The sequence below is a fragment of the Drosophila miranda genome (assembly GCF_003369915.1).
Source record: "Drosophila miranda strain MSH22 chromosome Y unlocalized genomic scaffold, D.miranda_PacBio2.1 Contig_Y1_pilon, whole genome shotgun sequence".
In the NCBI taxonomy this organism is placed as follows: Eukaryota; Metazoa; Arthropoda; class Insecta; order Diptera; family Drosophilidae; genus Drosophila; species Drosophila miranda.
Genome location: NW_022881603.1, coordinates 52,486,350 through 52,502,859, shown reverse-complemented (window position 1 = coordinate 52,502,859; position 16,510 = coordinate 52,486,350). Strand labels below are relative to the sequence as shown.

The 16,510-nt window shown below is 45.0% G+C and overlaps 1 protein-coding gene across 1 annotated transcript in view; it reads left to right on the top strand.

Annotated features, from left to right (window-relative positions):
- Positions 1–496: 496 nt before the first annotated feature.
- The window catches only part of LOC117190569 (rho GTPase-activating protein 19-like), a 42,519-nt gene continuing 26,505 nt past the window's right edge, over positions 497–16,510 (top strand). The window contains exons 1-3 of the mRNA XM_033395626.1: positions 497–866; positions 933–1,153; positions 1,216–1,702. Coding sequence (XP_033251517.1) covers positions 730–866; positions 933–1,153; positions 1,216–1,702 — 845 coding nt within the window. The 5' untranslated portion in view covers positions 497–729. The remainder of the gene's footprint in view (positions 867–932; positions 1,154–1,215; positions 1,703–16,510) is intronic.

Genomic DNA, 16,510 nt, shown 5'->3' with positions numbered 1-16,510 from the left:
TGCATGTGCTCCTAAAGTCAGATGACCAATAAATCTGTATCTTTCAAAATGGATGTTGGGCTCCCCACGCAACATACCCAACCATCTATATTTGGTACTTATGTATGAGCGTATAGTGATATTAAAGCACGATCCAGTACAAATTATAGTTCTGGCTGATGTTTCCTATAGCAGATATATAATTTTGCGGTGATCCGATACTGATTCAATCTGTGTGTAATAAATACCATTTTCGTAGCGTAGCAAGATGAAATATAAAGTGCCTAAGTTCCGCGCAAAAGTATAATCAGTAGCTCCAGATAGCCGACTGGCAGCGAACGGATTGTTAGAGAGGCACTTGATTGTTCTTATAACAATAGGCGGGGTGTGTGTATTGGGGGTGGGTGGAGGTGGCGGTGGCATATCAGCAGTCATTTAATTAGCTCTTTCAGATTCCGATTGCTTTTTGGCGACTTTTGCTTACGTTAAAGAGCGCTTTCCACACCTCTGCCTCCGCCGCCGTTCTCGCCCAATTTTCCGCAATTAAATTCCACCAGCAAAGCTATCAACAAATATGCTGTCAGGCCACAAACCTTCTATATTGTACTTTTAGAAAAGTAATATTTGTTAAAGTGAGCGTGTGAGTGCTGGGATTCGAATCTACGGAAGTCCTTTTCGTTTGTGCTGTGCTGTTGTTGTTTTGTTGCTTTGGCTACTGCTGTCGCCCTGTATACGCCCTTGCGTATAACAATGGACATGGAATACGCCAACATCAATGAATTTAATGACCGCGACCTAGCGACACGCATGCGCAACAGCAATTATGAAAAATACAAGTCTCTGGTGCGCATGCACCTCTCCTTCGAGCTGGAACTAAACACCGACGAGTAAGTTGCCACGAGCGACGCTGCCATCCCATCGAAATATAGTGCTTACCGATTTATGGGTTGCAGGTTCGACATGCCGTGCCATGAAATCGTCTACGAAGATAAGGGCAAGATAAAGAAGTGGAATCGCCTCTCCAAGAAGAATCGCGGGCCTGCCACAGGCTGCACGGCTGGGGCAGGCAGTAAGTCGGCGGGCAACAGTCCCACTGAAACGCTGCAGCAACAAATTGATGCAGGCTTTCTGATGCACCTGGAGGAGCTCAAAGAGTTTTTTATGCTGGAGAAGAGTAAGTGACAGGGAAAGTCCGGAAAATTGAATTATTCTAAATGCGGAAATGCTATTCTGCAGATCTCTCCCAGGAGGGACTATTTCGCAAGACAGGAGCCGTTTCCAGGCAGAACGAACTACGAATGCACATACAGCACGACCAGCCCTTGGATTTGGAACTGACAGGATTCTCGGCTCACGACTGTGCCACTGTTTTTAAGAGCTTTCTGGCCGAGCTGCCAGAGCCTTTGCTTACAGACGCCCACTATCCAGCACATCTTCAGATAGCGCCGCTTAGCCAGGCATTAATGGGGGGTCAGGTGGCGGCTACCGCAGAGCGCCAACAACATCTTCTCAACTCGGTGCAGCTGCTCCTTCTCCTGCTCCCCGAAGAGCATCGCGAGTTACTGCAGCACATTATTAAAATGCTCCATTCGGTGGCAGCGCGTGAGGAGAGCAACAAGATGTCCGCGGAGAATTTGGCCATCTTGTTTACACCGCACCTGATTTGCCCCAGGCAAATGCCGCCTAAGGCGCTCCACTATACGGCGAAGAAGATGTCCAGCATCTTCGAAGTTCCCGGAAAGCTAGCCACCGATATTCGGGCGTACTTTCTTGAGCGCAAACGCAAAAAAACCATGTCACCGGAGCAAACCCTTGAAGAATCCATCTCGGACGACTCGACGGTCAACACGGCGTACACTTTTAAAGATCGTGCCGCCACGGCAGCGGCAAACAACAGCATGTAACATTTCCACGATATATTTCTATCCGTGAGTAGGGGATGGATTGGAGGGGATGTCGAGGTCACGGCCGGGGGGATTCTTTGGTTCCGTGCTCATTCGGTAACTTGGGGGGGGGGGTTCGTTTGACCGCGTCTCGACTCCTACTACATAAACTTTAAATTTTTTAGAATCCCGTGACTCTACCGGGAGCGAACTCCGAAAACAACACTATGCCTATTCCGAGCATAACGGACATTAAATGGCACAATCATAGGGCGTACCCGAAAAGTACTAGGGGCTTTCGTCGGCGTGTTCCAAACTCTCGCGGGCGTGAGGTCTTGCGATGGAAGTCGACCCACACGATTCTATACCCACCCTTCCATGATTTCCAGTGGTGCAAAGGTTCTGGAAATCCCTAAAATTCTTACCCTACCCCATAACGTCACCCTGTCCCTTGGAAATGATAAGTCTACTCCATGTTCATTGCTAATAACATTCAATATATTTCGTTGTACTTCATCATAGACATGTTGCTTCAATCCAAAACTAACCAAAATCAAGTTTCACTTCCAACAATAACACAAGTATTGAACTACAATCAGCAGGCAACTCAAGAAAAAAAATTAGTGGAATGAAAAAAATTAGGAGGCTTAATCCCTAAGGAGGAAAACAAAATTTATAGATATAGGTATATATAAACGGTGGAGTATAAATAGAAAAGATAGGAATATAATATAGGATATTCGAAATAAGTAAATTAGGTATGTATAAAGAAAAAAAAAAAAAATCAAAAAAATTTTCAAAAGCAGCGGGGGTCATACCAGCGATCAGCAATGGTGAGCCAAAACGAAATTTAATTAAACATAAATTTATGGATTTTTTTTTTCCTGGGTTGAGGAGATTTTTTTTTCTATGTTGGTTAGTGTGGCTTGGCTACGTTTCCATGCATTAAAAGAATGCAGGGAATGCGAGCAAGGCAAGCTTAGCAGAATTGGCACCGAAGAGACCGAAAAGCTTCGAGCGTGTGGAGCGCAAGCGTTGCGCTCTCTTATCAGCAGCGGCTGGCCGCTGCGCATGCGTTTTAGATTTTGACGAAGACAGGCGCAAAGGAGAAAATTGAAATTGGGTCACTTACGGCTTTAATACAGTGGTCCCTCGCTGAAAGGCGCCTTTCGTTGTGGAGCTGTGGAAACCATGTTAATGTGTGCCCAGGTCGGAGGGGGATTGGTAAATAGGGGGGGTATGAAAAAGGTTTTTTTTTTATTGTTGTTTTTGTTTTTTTTTGTAGTCTGTTCCTTTATGATTAAGTTTTTCGGTCTCCAACCCGCAAAAATAAATTCCGTTTTGAGAACTTTCACATTCCCGCCTATCGAGGTAGGACTGTGACGCAGAGTTAAGGAAAGTTACATAGTCATATAAGTGCTCAGAAGGAAACAAAAAAATTACAATTAAAACTACACTATGCTACGAAATCTGGGTCCGGATCCGTGGCGGCGTCTTCTGGGCCGTCGCAGACAGCGAGTTAGCGGCGCATAGGGGGGTGATCTCTATGCCCTCTATGCCCTCTATGCGCGTACGTTAGATATGGCGCAAGGGTTATGGCCGGTGGAGGTTATGTCGCCGGGCAGGTGGATGCTTCAACGACTCCAAAAGGAAAAAAAATCTTGGTTATTGCATGCGATATCCGAGCACCATAGCGATAACCTATTTTGAATCGGTATTGTCCAACCGCAACCGTTACACCACCCTATAATATGCCACCGTTAGACGGAATATTAGCGGGAATCAGGATCGAATGTCTTTCGCATGAAAGGTTCCTATTTCTCGGCCCTGCAGATTTTCCAGGAGGTAGAAACAATTACCCAGTTTTTTCCGCACGCGACATTTCAGAAATTTAGGAGCCAATTTGGCATTAAAATTTTGCGTGAACTTGCTCAAGGAAAAATTTCGGTGAAATACTTCCTGACCTCGGAACGACACAGGCTTGGCTCGTAAATTGTATTGAGCAACGTTGCGCTCATACGCTTTCTTAATATTGCCCTGTATATCTTTTCGAATTAGAGCTAAATTGTCTGACCTAGCTACCGAGACAACGGGTTCTTCCAGCAAGTCTAAATCCTTCAGAAGCTTATAATCCGTCCCATGAGTGAGCATATCTAAGCCAAACAGGGCTCGATATGGTGAACAACCTAAGGACTGATGTAGTGACGATCGCAGCGAACAAGATATACTTGAGAGATGCTGATCCCAGTATGTCTGATCCTGCTGAAGATTTGCTCGCACGGCAGTTAACAATGAACGATTTACTCGTTCCGCCGTATTACTTTGGGGAGAGTATAGTGCCGTGTACATATGTTTAATTCCCAGCTCTGTCAAGAATGCGTTGAATTCTGTAGCTTTGAATTGTTTTCCATTGTCGCTAACAATAGTTTCAGGCACCCCATATGCATGAAAGATATGCTTTAGCAGAAATTCTTGGATTACTACGGAAGTAAATTTCTTCAGGGGGTGTAGCCAATGGTATTTACTGAAGTGATCTAAAACAATTAGCAAAGCAACATGTCCATTTTTGCTGCGTGGATAAGGTCCAAGCAGATCTATGTATAATCGTTGAAATGGTCGACAAGTTGGTATGTGGTGTTCCATGGGTGGCCGCAGAGTATAATTAGGAGCTTTGCATGCTTTGCACACCTCACAACTACGAATATACTCTCGAACATCTTTAGCTAAGCCGGGCCAAAACAGACTTCTTCGAACTTTTTCTATGGTCTTTTGCATGCCGGCATGCGCTGAAGTAGGATTGTCATGAGCTTGTTTAAGAACGTCGGTCTTCAATCGCTCGGGAACCCATAACTTCCAAGTTCGACTGTCTTGCTCCGCCTTTCCATCTGCGTGTTCGGTTCGAATGTACAGAAATTGGTCGATAATCTTCAGATCGGGCAGTTGAGAGGAATTTTTCTGATACTGTTCTTTTAACTGTTGGTAGCTCTCATACTGAAAGGCATCACTACTGCGGATGCTTCAGGTTCATGTAATCGGGAAAGAGCATCGGGGACAATGTGATCTTTTCCTTTTCGGTGCGATATCGAGAATTTAAATTGCTGCAATCTAAAAATCCATCGAGCTAACCTCCCCGACACGTTTTGCTGGCGCATTAGCCACAACAAACTGGAATGATCAGTAACCACTTCGAATTCCTGCAGTTCCAGATAGCAACGGAATTTTTCGATGGCCAGAATTACGGCCAAGCACTCGCGCTCCGTAACGCTATAGTTACGTTGCGCACGACTTAGCTTTTTCGACATAAACGCTATTGGCTTTTCCTGCAGATCCACCAATTGCACGAGCACGGCTCCTATACCAAAATCACTAGCATCACAGTGGAGGAAAAATTTCTGTTCGAAGTCTGGGTTTTCGAGCACTGGAGCAGAAGTCAACACGGTTTTTAAAGAGTCCATTGCGACTTGTGCTTCCGGGGTCCAAATAAATTTCTTTTTGTTGGAAAGAAGCTCGGTGATAGGACAGGATAGCTCAGAGAAATTCTGGATGAATCTCCGGTACCAGCCACAGACCCCAAGAAAGCCGCGAACCTGTTTTAGATTCCTTGGCGGTGGCCAGTTCGCTATACAAGCTACTTTGGAGGGATCAGTGCAAATACCTCCATTACTGATGACGTATCCCAGATAATTTACGCTGGTGACACAGAACTGACTCTTCTTAATATTCAGAGTCAGGTTGGATTTTCTGAACCGTTCAGCGAGTCGTACCAGCACGGCTAGATGGGAAGAGAAATATGCTGATACGATGCAGAGATCGTCCAAGTATCCAAAGACGCAGTAACGCAAATCCGGGGGAATGATCTCATCCATCAAACGACACATAGTGGATGGAGCGTTACACAGGCCAAAAGGCATAACCTTAAACTGATATAAAGGCCTTCCCGGGACCGTAAAAGCAGTTAGTGACTTGGAATCCTCAGAGAGTTCGATCTGCCAATATGCATCTTTTAGGTCCAGCTTGGTTATGATATTTGCCTTGGGCAACCGGGAAAAAATACCATCGATACTTGGTAATGGGTAGGCATCCTTACGGGTGACTTCATTCAGTCTTTGAGCATCGAGACACAGACCGACTTTGTTTGGCTTGAGAACCAGTCGCATTGGCGAACTCCAAGCACTGGATGACGGTTCGATAACGCCTAGTTGGAGCATGCGATCTACCTCAGCATAAAGCAACTTTTCCACCGCTGGGCTAACCGGGTAAAAGCGTTGTTTTACGGGGGCGGCCTGACCTACATCGATATGATGCTTAAGCAAGGCCGTACGCCCTAGTCCCTCCGTCGCGTTGGGAAATAACTGTTTAACTCCCTCGAGTTGTTGGTTTTGCTGCCTAGTTAAAGGATACCGTAAGGGATCTGGTTCGGCTGCCTCATCGTCTTTCGAGCTTATCTCGACAGCTGCAAAAAGGATCTCCAAAAATCGTGACCTAGGATTAGATTTTGTGTCAGGGATGGAATTATATATAACTTCATGGGTTTCTCGATAGTTCGATAACGCATGATGACATTTAATACCCCCAGTATCTGTTGACTTTGGCCATCTGCAGTTTTTGCAGTGGCTTTTATTAGTTTATATTCAGAAAAGGATGAAAAATCAGTCTGAGCTACTTCAGCACCTATACAGCTGATACTTGCGCCGGTGTCTAACAGCCCCTGTTCTGTTCGACCCAGAAAGGATACTTCGGCATAACTGCTCATTTCTCATTAAAAATTCTGTTTCGAACCTCTAAATATTTATGAATCCGTTCGGGATAGGGTAAAAACCGACAACTTCTCTTTACGATCGTATTCGTTTCCTTTCTTTTCTCACAACAAGAAGCCAAACTCTTCTTGTCTCGCTCTAAGTCAACGGGCAAGATTAATGGTGGTTTTTTGGGGGCATCCGGCTGTTGTTGGATGCACCCTTCTGACGGTTTTCCGAAGCTCTACGAATGCATGTTTGGCACTGCGGCTTATAGACATTCGGAGCTCCACAGCCGTAACAAAATATCCGCCTATCTGCCATACAATTTTCCCACACATGTCCAAGCTCCTCACAATTCCAACAAGAACGCTTAGCCGTCGAACTTTGAATGGCCTCTACGCTGATATCCTCATACTCTTCTTGATCGCTTTCAGGGCGCGATTCCTCCAGACTATGTATCGAACGACGGCCGACCGGTGGCCGAGACTTGTCAGATTTCTGTAACTCCTGCACTAGATTTTCATGCATCTGTACTAATCTTCTCAATTGACCAACTGAGCTAATGGACTGATATAAGATTTTGTGACGGGTTTCGGGAAGCAAATTTGCTTTTAATATTTCTATTAATTCCTCTTCCGCCATTTTAATGCCAAATTTATCTATAAGACCAGCCACGGCGTCGTGAAAAGCGACGAAGGGTTCTCCGACGTGTTGCTTTCGAGCTCGAATCAATTCCTTGCTCATAAACTCAGAACGATAGTCTTTATATTGTTGTCTAAGAGCTGCACAAAATTCTGTCCAAACGATGCGATCTACCTGCTTGTGGTATCTCCAATACCAATCGCGCGCTTTGCCAACCAGCAAGATGTGCAAATGTTTGCAAAGGCCGAGAAAATCGCTATCCAAGGTTTCATCGGTTAATGTTTTGACTCGGTAAATGAATTCTTCTACCCCTAAACCTTCGGTAGAACCATCAAAAGGAACATTCCACTTTTGCATAATGTTGGCCGTCTTGGCCGTTCGCAGGCTAGTCATGCTGTTTATACATGAAACTGGTGTTGGGATATTTGGCCTCGCATACCCTTCCTGCGGACTCGCTGGCGGCTGAATCTGCAAAGTGGATATGGCTCTGGCCACAGTGCGCTCAATTATCTGTTGGAGGACATCCAAGTCCAACCGCTGGCTTAGAGGGGCTGTCCGTGCGTTGGGTGCTTCACAAGGGCTAGAGTGAGTGGCGACATTAGCTGACGGAGCTTCAGTCTGGTTGGAGCTACGGCTAGCCTCCAATCCCGACAAACACACTACTTCCGGACCGGAAGATCGACCTGGCGGGAACATCGGTACCTGCTTTTTGGCTGGTGCTCGAGTTCTTTTGGAACGAGTTGGCCTAGTGGTTCTAGTTGCAATTTGGCTCAATTGGGTATTCTTGCCATTTCCCTCGGATATCTTTCCCGTCTCTGGCTGAAAATGTCCATTTGCCGGGGTCTGTACGACCTCCAAAGCTTTGGCAAGACTTCGAGTAGTAATTCCCGAGGGACCGGGTAATTCTGTTGGTTCCGGCTGCGGCTTGTTTGGAGAACAATTGCCAACAACTAGTTTTGCTTGCGATAACGTACATACTCGGCTACAGTTCGGACAATCATCGTGATGAGGGAACCATTCTTCCAGACATGCTTTATGGAAAACGTGATTGCACGGAGTACAAAAACACGGCTGAGTATTGGACATTTCGGAGCAACCAATGCCGCAAAAGTTTTCCGAACTCAGCGGATTGTTTTGCTGAGGACTATGTCGTAGCGGCATTTTTTATAAGATTTTTATACCCGATACTCAAAATGAGTATTGGGGTATATTAGATTTGTGGTAAAAGTGGATGTGTGTAACGTCCAGAAGGAATCGTTTCCGACCCCATAAAGTATATATATTCTTGATCAGCATCAATAGCCGAGTCGATTGAGCCCTGTCTGTCTGTCCGTCTGTCCGTCCGTCCGTCCGTCCGTCCGTCCGTCCGTCCGTCCGTCCGTCCGTCCGTCCGTCCGTCCGTCCGTCCGTCCGTCCGTCCCCTTCAGCGCCTAGTGCTCAAAGACTATAAGAGCTAGAGCAACGATGTTTTGGATCCAGACATCTGTGATATGTCACTGCTACAAAAATATTTCAAAACTTTGCCCCGCCCACTTTCGCCCCCACAAAGAACGAAAATCTGTTGCATCCACAATATTGCACATTCGAGAAAACTAAAAATGCAGAATCATAGATAATGACTATATCTATCAGATTGCTGAATCTGGATCATATCGGGTCATTTTTGTAGCCAAAAGCAAGAAATCAATTTGCAGTGGCCACGCAGCGCCCGACGTCACGCTCAGACTGATTTTCTGTCTCTCTCGCACGCACTCTTTGTCGTGTGGTTCAATATTAGCGGCGTCTGCCGCAGGAGAGCCATACTGACTTAGTATCGGGTATAACTGTAGAGTTGCGGTGTACGCAGCAACTCACAACGTTCCCCCTCGTTTTATTTATTTTTTTTTTTTTACTATATTCTACCAAATTTTTCCTAGGGTGACATTTAATGGGTGACATAATAAGATAGGGATAGGAGTTGGGAATCTTTGGAACAGCGACAAAAGAATTGATTTGGTTTGGGCTATGGTTTCTAATTTGCATTGTCTTAGTATCAGTGCACTGGTTTAAGTGTCCACATATGATTCGGCAAGGATACGCAAGCAGCATACGCGCTAGTTCCAGACAACCATATGCAGCCACCGCTGCCGCTGGAATAATACCCGCCAATGGTAAGGGTATGAGTGAAGACCAAATCTGGGACCGCCATCTCTGTGCTCCCATCACCCGTACAGGGACAATCAGTACTGATATCCGGCCGAAACCAAATATGCAATATTCTGCAATTGTATGCAACCGTATGCTATGCGCAAAGATTAACAATACCAAATCCGAATCAACCTCACAATTCAATCTATTGAAACTAATATCCGCTGAATTAACTGTAGCTTGGAGGACGCGACCTAAACCAATCTCGCTTGTTCGGTATGAATACGCAAGCAGGATATATACACATTCCAGACAACAAGTTTGACTAGCCCGACAGGATGCGTCAACACGGAAACTACTTTCTCAATTCCGGATGATCACTTAAGCTTCCCTTCGTCGTAGACTCGACGACTTCCCCATGAAACTCAGAGGAACAACCAGTATTAGGATCCAAGCAGAATCCGCAATATTCTGAAATTGTATCGGAGCAATGACCAGATCGTTTAGAGAAAACTAAAGTCAGCATTAAGCATATGAATACAAACGAGCAATAGGTGGGACGAGCCAATAGCTGATTTTGTTGCTAAAGTTACCAATACTTTTTACTGTCACTATAACTTTGGCTAGGGACCCACGTTGGGCGCCAAAAATTTATGTAACAACGTTACACCCTCGCGTCCAACTGGGTATAGACAGTAGCTAGCATTGAAAAAAACCTGCCCCACGTTGGGCGCCAAAAATTTATGTAACATTTCCACGATATATTTCTATCCGTGAGTAGGGGATGGATTGGAGGGGATGTCGAGGTCACGGCCGGGGGGGATTCTTTGGTTCCGTGCTCATTCGGTAACTTGGGGGGGGGGGTTCGTTTGACCGCGTCTCGACTCCTACTACATAAACTTTAAATTTTTTAGAATCCCGTGACTCTACCGGGAGCGAACTCCGAAAACAACACTATGCCTATTCCGAGCATAACGGACATTAAATGGCACAATCATAGGGCGTACCCGAAAAGTACTAGGGGCTTTCGTCGGCGTGTTCCAAACTCTCGCGGGCGTGAGGTCTTGCGATGGAAGTCGACCCACACGATTCTATACCCACCCTTCCATGATTTCCAGTGGTGCGAAGGTTCTGGAAATCCCTAAAATTCTTACCCTACCCCATAACGTCACACTGTCCCTTGGAAATGATAAGTCTACTCCATGTTCATTGCTAATAACATTCAATATATTTCGTTGCACTTCATCATAGCTTCAATCCAAAACTAGCAAACCAAGTTTCACTTCCAACAATAACACAAGTATTGAACTACAATCAGCAGGCAACTCAAGAAAAAAAATTAGTGGAATGAAAAAAAATTAGGAGGCTTAATCCCTAAGGAGGAAAACAAAATTTATAGATATAGGTATATATAAACGGTGGAGTATAAATAGAAAAGATAGGAATATAATATAGGATATTCGAAATAAGTAAATTAGGTATGTATAAAGGAAAAAAAAACAAAAATCAAAAAAATTTTCAAAAGCAGCGGGGGTCATACCAGCGATCAGCAATGGTGAGCCAAAACGAAATTTAATTAAACATTATAAATTTATGGTTTTTCTTTTTCCTGGGTTGAGGAGATTTTTTTTTCTATGTTGGTTAGTGTGGCTTGGCTACGTTTTCATGCATTAAAAGAATGCAGGGAATGCGAGCAAGGCAAGCTTAGCAGAATTGGCACCGAAGAGACCGAAAAGCTTCGAGCGTGTGGAACGCAAGCGTTGCGCTCTCTTATCAGCAGCGGCTGGCCGCTGCGCATGCGTTTTAGATTTTGACGAAGACAGGCGCAAAAGAGGAAATTGAAATTGGGTCACTTACGGCTTTAATACAGTGGTCCCTCGCTGAAAGGCGCCTTTCGTTGTGGAGCTGTGGAAACCATGTTATTGTGTGCCCAGGTCGGAGGGGGATTGGTAAATAGGGGCGGGTATGAAAAAGGTTTTTTTTTTATTGTTGTTTTTGTTTTTTTTTGTAGTCTGTTACTTTATGATTAAGTTTTTCGGTCTCCAACCCGCAAAAATAAATTCCGTTTTGAGAACTTTCACATTCCCGCCTATCGAGGTAGGACTGTGACGCAGAGTAAGCGAAAGTTACATAGTCATATAAGTGCTCAGAAGGAACCAAAAAAAATTACAATTAAAACTACACTATGCTATGCTACATTCGCTTCTAGCTCTTGCTTAAGCCGGTTGTGTTTTTTCTTGCTCCCGCATTCTCCGCCCTTTGCCTAAATATCATACAACATGGTTGTGTCTTTGTTTTGATTTATTATCGCATCTCTTTAATTTGATTCTACCTTGTGTTAACCACCAGTGTTTTGTTTGTAAACAAGTGTTTAATATAAATTCAATATTGCAACGTAGCACATCGGACTCGTGCAGGCAATTTGTTATTGTTTTTTGCCCAGTCTGCTTTTCGTTATCGCTTCTTCGGTGTGCACTGTTCTCGCGCATCAGCGGTTGCATCGCCCACACTCTCTCGTGAGCATAAGCGGGCTGTTCGCATTGTTGCTCTCACTCTCTGTGGATTGCCTATACTCTCCCTCTCTGTGGACTTTTCTTTTGTGTCTCTGCTTTGGTGAGTTTACTGCTCGTTTTCTGCACTTCGTTGGATCATCTGCTTTGAATTATTGCCGCTGCAGCTGATTGTCTGGCTCGCTCTGCTGTCTGCTCTCCTACTTTACCTGCTATCTCACTCCGTTCTTCTTTTATTCGTGCACAGTGATTCTACTACTGTCCATAATGGCAATTGTTTGCAGTGCAAAGAAATGTGAATTCGGTGGTGTTATCATTGGTGATTCATTTCTTAGCTGCTGGCTGTGCGACAATTTTGCCCACATAAAATGTGCTGGTGGTGGAAATTTTGGCCGGCTGAATGATCTGATCTCGAAACGCATGGGCCTGTCTTGGTCATGTCTGGCTTGTCGGGAGATTGAGGCCGAAATGCGCACATTTATGAGACAGACTCGAACTGGGTTTCTGGATGTCCGGAAACAATTTGTGGCTCTCAACGAGAAATTTCTTGCCCTTGAATCACAGTTTCTTGGGCTCAAACTCTTGAGCGAATCGCCTAGACGGAAAATTCCGCATATTGTTACCAATCTCTTGCAACCTAATCCGATTGGTACGCCTGCCTCCCACCTTCATCCATCGGAAGCATTTCCGTGTAGTCATGCCACGCCGTTGTCTGTAAATCCGCCAACGGTGGCTCCGGAGTTCTTTACACCGAGCAATGTGCTTCCTTCGAGCACCCAACTCCCCAACAGCATCAATCCCATCCCTGCAGTTTCTGTGGCCGTCACTTCTGACGCGGTGAGTGCTCCTAGTGCGGGTGTGCTGGTTGCTGACGACGTCTTGCCAATTCCTGCTCCAATTCCTGCTGCAATTCCTACTCCAATTCCTGCTACAGCCATTGCTGCCAATTCCTCTGCCCTTGTACCGAGATCTCTTTTAGGAGTGGCTCCACCATCTCGATCTCGCTCGGGACTTCAACTTAAAGCAGTGGTCCCTCGGAAAGCAATATTTGTTTCTCGTCTTATTCCTGAGGCTACAACGGAGGATGTTAAACAACATCTTGCCGCTAAACTTAACACTTCGGCTGTTGATATAGTTGTGACTAAATTTACATTTAAACATAAGCGCAACATATCATCCTTTAAAATTCTTCTCCCTGATTCTTTACTATCCTGTTCTCTAGAACCGTCAATATGGCCTGAGCATACAATTGTGCATGAGTTCCTTCTCAAAGATTCGATTGCTACTGTATCTAGAGCAAGCCCAATATCTCTCCCTGAAGATCCTTACCATCCAACTTTTTTGATATCACTGGAGTGTACACAATCTGGTGGTGCTGACAGTTCCATGGCTCCTTGTCACATAAAGTGTTTTCGCAAAATAAACTTTATTGATTTAGATCTACATCTCTCGCGTGTTGATTGGTCGTTTCTTTATTCATTACCGAACATAGATGCAACTGTTAACTCGTTTTATAGTTCTATTTACTCCGCCCTTAATACGTTTGTTCCAGATATCACTGTACCTGTATCGTCCAAGCCTCCCTGGTTCTCCAAGTATTTGTCATACTTAAAAAATAATAAATCCCGGCTCTATAAAAAGTACCAGAAGTCGGGCTCCACGTTGGCCTTAGCTCTATACTCCTCCGCTCGCTCTCTGTTCCTTGCCTACAATAGTCAGTGTTATAATCATTACCTTTCACAATGTAGTAGTAACTTTCGTAGTGATCCTAAAAAATTCTATTCGTTCGTTAATTCTAAGCGCAAGTCAAACGTTTTTCCTCCGTCCCTTCATTACCAGAACAAAACAGAAGCTTCTGCTGTTGGTATTGCAAATTTATTCGCTAACTTTTTCCAAACAACGTACTCGTCTCATATTTACCACGCATCCACTCCGTATCCGTACCAGCTACCTCAAGCTAACAGCATTTTTCTGCCCTTTTTCGAGGAATGCGTTGTTCTGGAAGGTTTGTCATCTATGGACATATCGTTTTCTGCGGGTCCAGATAAGGTACCAAGTTGCATCTTAAAACACTGTGCCCAGTCCCTTTGCAAGCCCTTGACCTTTCTCTTCAACCTCTCCTTGGAACAGTCTTGTCTCCCAGTAATTTGGAATGAGTCCTACATCATTCCGCTTCACAAAAAAGGTTCAAGATCAAACATTGAAAACTATCGTGGTATCGCAAAGCTTTCCGCCATCCCGAAGCTTCTTGAGTTCCTGGTCACCCGGCAACTGCAACATCTTTGTTGCAGCTTGATATCTCCGTCGCAACACGGTTTTTTCAGACATCGTTCAATATCGACTAACCTTCTTGAGTTTTCTAACCTAATCCACCGGGGTTTTCAAATTGGTTTGCAGACGGATGTAGTTTTTACGGACTTCAGCAAGGCATTCGATTCTGTGAACCATGCTCTGCTTATTCAAAAGCTCTCTTTATTAGGGTTCCCAACGAATCTTCTAGATTGGATTTTGTCCTATCTCTCTAACCGTACTCAACGTGTTTTGTTTTCTAACGTGTTGTCAAATACTGTTAATGTTACTTCAGGTGTGCCACAGGGAAGTCATCTGGGCCCGCTTCTGTTTATTTTATTTGTGAACGACCTTCCTCAAGTTATAACATACTCTACTACACTAATGTATGCTGATGATGTCAAAATCTGTCTTTCTTACTCTGATTGGTATTTGCACACACGCCTTCAACTTGATCTAAGTGAACTACTATTGTGGTGTTCAACTAATCTTCTTTTTCTGAACCTTTCCAAATGCAAACTTATGACATTTTACCGTCGCGCTCCTCATTTTGTCTCATATGTTCTAGGAAATCATGTCCTTGAGCGAATTTCGAGTTCAATTGACCTCGGAGTCCTTTTTGATCATAAGATGTGTTTCAACACCCATATAGCTGCAACTGTAAATAAAGCTAAGGGTGTTTTAGCGTTCATCAAGCGTTGGTCCAAGGAGTTTGACGACCCGTACGTTACGAAACAACTGTACATCTCGTTAGTACGTCCTATATTGGAGTATTGTTCTTGTGTGTGGAGCCCGCAGTATAAAGAGGAGCAGGCTGTTATTGAATCCGTGCAAAAGCAATTTTTAATTTTTGCCCTTCGGAACTTTTACTGGTTCTCGGGTAGAGTCTTGCCACCCTACCGGTCTAGGCTAAATCTTATCGACCTGCCGTCGTTGCACCATCGCAGAATATGCAATGGCGTAATGTTCGTGCACAAGCTCCTTCTTGGGACTGTTGACTCCCAAACTCTCTTGGGTCAGATTGACTTGGCCGTTCCATCCAGACCTACCCGTACTTTTAGGCCTATCCGTCTACCCATATGTAGGTCTAATTATGCTGATCATGAACCTTTTAGGGTTTTATGCCATAATTATAACTCCCTCTGTCAAACCCTATCCCCTGAACTGTCTCTTAAACTAATTGCATGCAATATTTATAATCATTTAAATTTAGCTAACTTTTAACTTATCTTTTTCCGCCTTTAATCTAAGTACCATTATTAACAGATAATTTGTTAATTTAATAAATAAATAAATAAATGCTACGAAATCTGGGTCCGGATCCGTGGCGGCGTCTTCTGGGCCATCGCAGACAGCGAGTTAGCGGCGCATATGGGGGGGGGGGGGGGGGGGGGGGGGGTGATCTCTATGCCCTCTATGCCCTCTATGCGCGTACGTTAGATATGGCGCAAGGGTTATGGCCGGTGGAGGTTATGTCGCCGGGCAGGTGGATGCTTCAACGACTCCAAAAGGAAAACAAATCTCGGCCCCACACCAAGGTCGACTCCGAAGAGTACTCCCGTCAAGGGTGGGAGTTTGGTGTGGGTGGGGCAGAACTTTGGGAGAGCCGGGTGGCTACCGCTCGGGGCCAGGGCTAAGAAAAAAATCTAAATTTTCCCTACAGGGCACTTTAACATACCGGTTTTTCGGACTTTTCCACGGAGACACGAGCGTTGGGTTCTCCTGGCAGAGCTGCGGGACGCACGGGTTTGCAACAAGAACAACACTTGCTGGCGAGGCGAGGCAAATATGCACTTCTCGCCAGGGTAGTTTCTTGCCAGTTTTCTCGGCGCACGGTTATTAATTTTCGGCCGATTTTTGCGGCGCGCCCACCGTGTGGGATTTTCCCCGTTCCGTTTTATTTCTTTTCGGTTTGTCTTTGTGGCACTTATTTGGGTTACTTTTCTTTTCTTTTGGGCTTACACGTGGTCGATTTAGTTATATATTTGCTACCGACGCGGAGATAGCCACCGGCTGCACAGATTCAAATTGTGCTTCTGCACTGCTTAAATAAGAGCTTACCGATCTTAAAGCTCAGCTTCGAAAGCTCCGTTTCGATGCGCTGCACAGCACCTACGGCAGCTCAGCTCAGCTGTTCCCTACCTCGAGCTTGCTTGCACCATCCCCAACTATACTATGCCCTGCAGCGATAATTGGCCCAAGGTTATTGCATGCGATATCCGAGCACCATAGCGCTAACCTATTTTGAATCGGTATTGTCCAACCGCAACCGTTACAAGCAATTACACGGACACTGCACTGGCGCAGCTGTACGCGCACATGCAGAGCCTTCCGGAGTCCT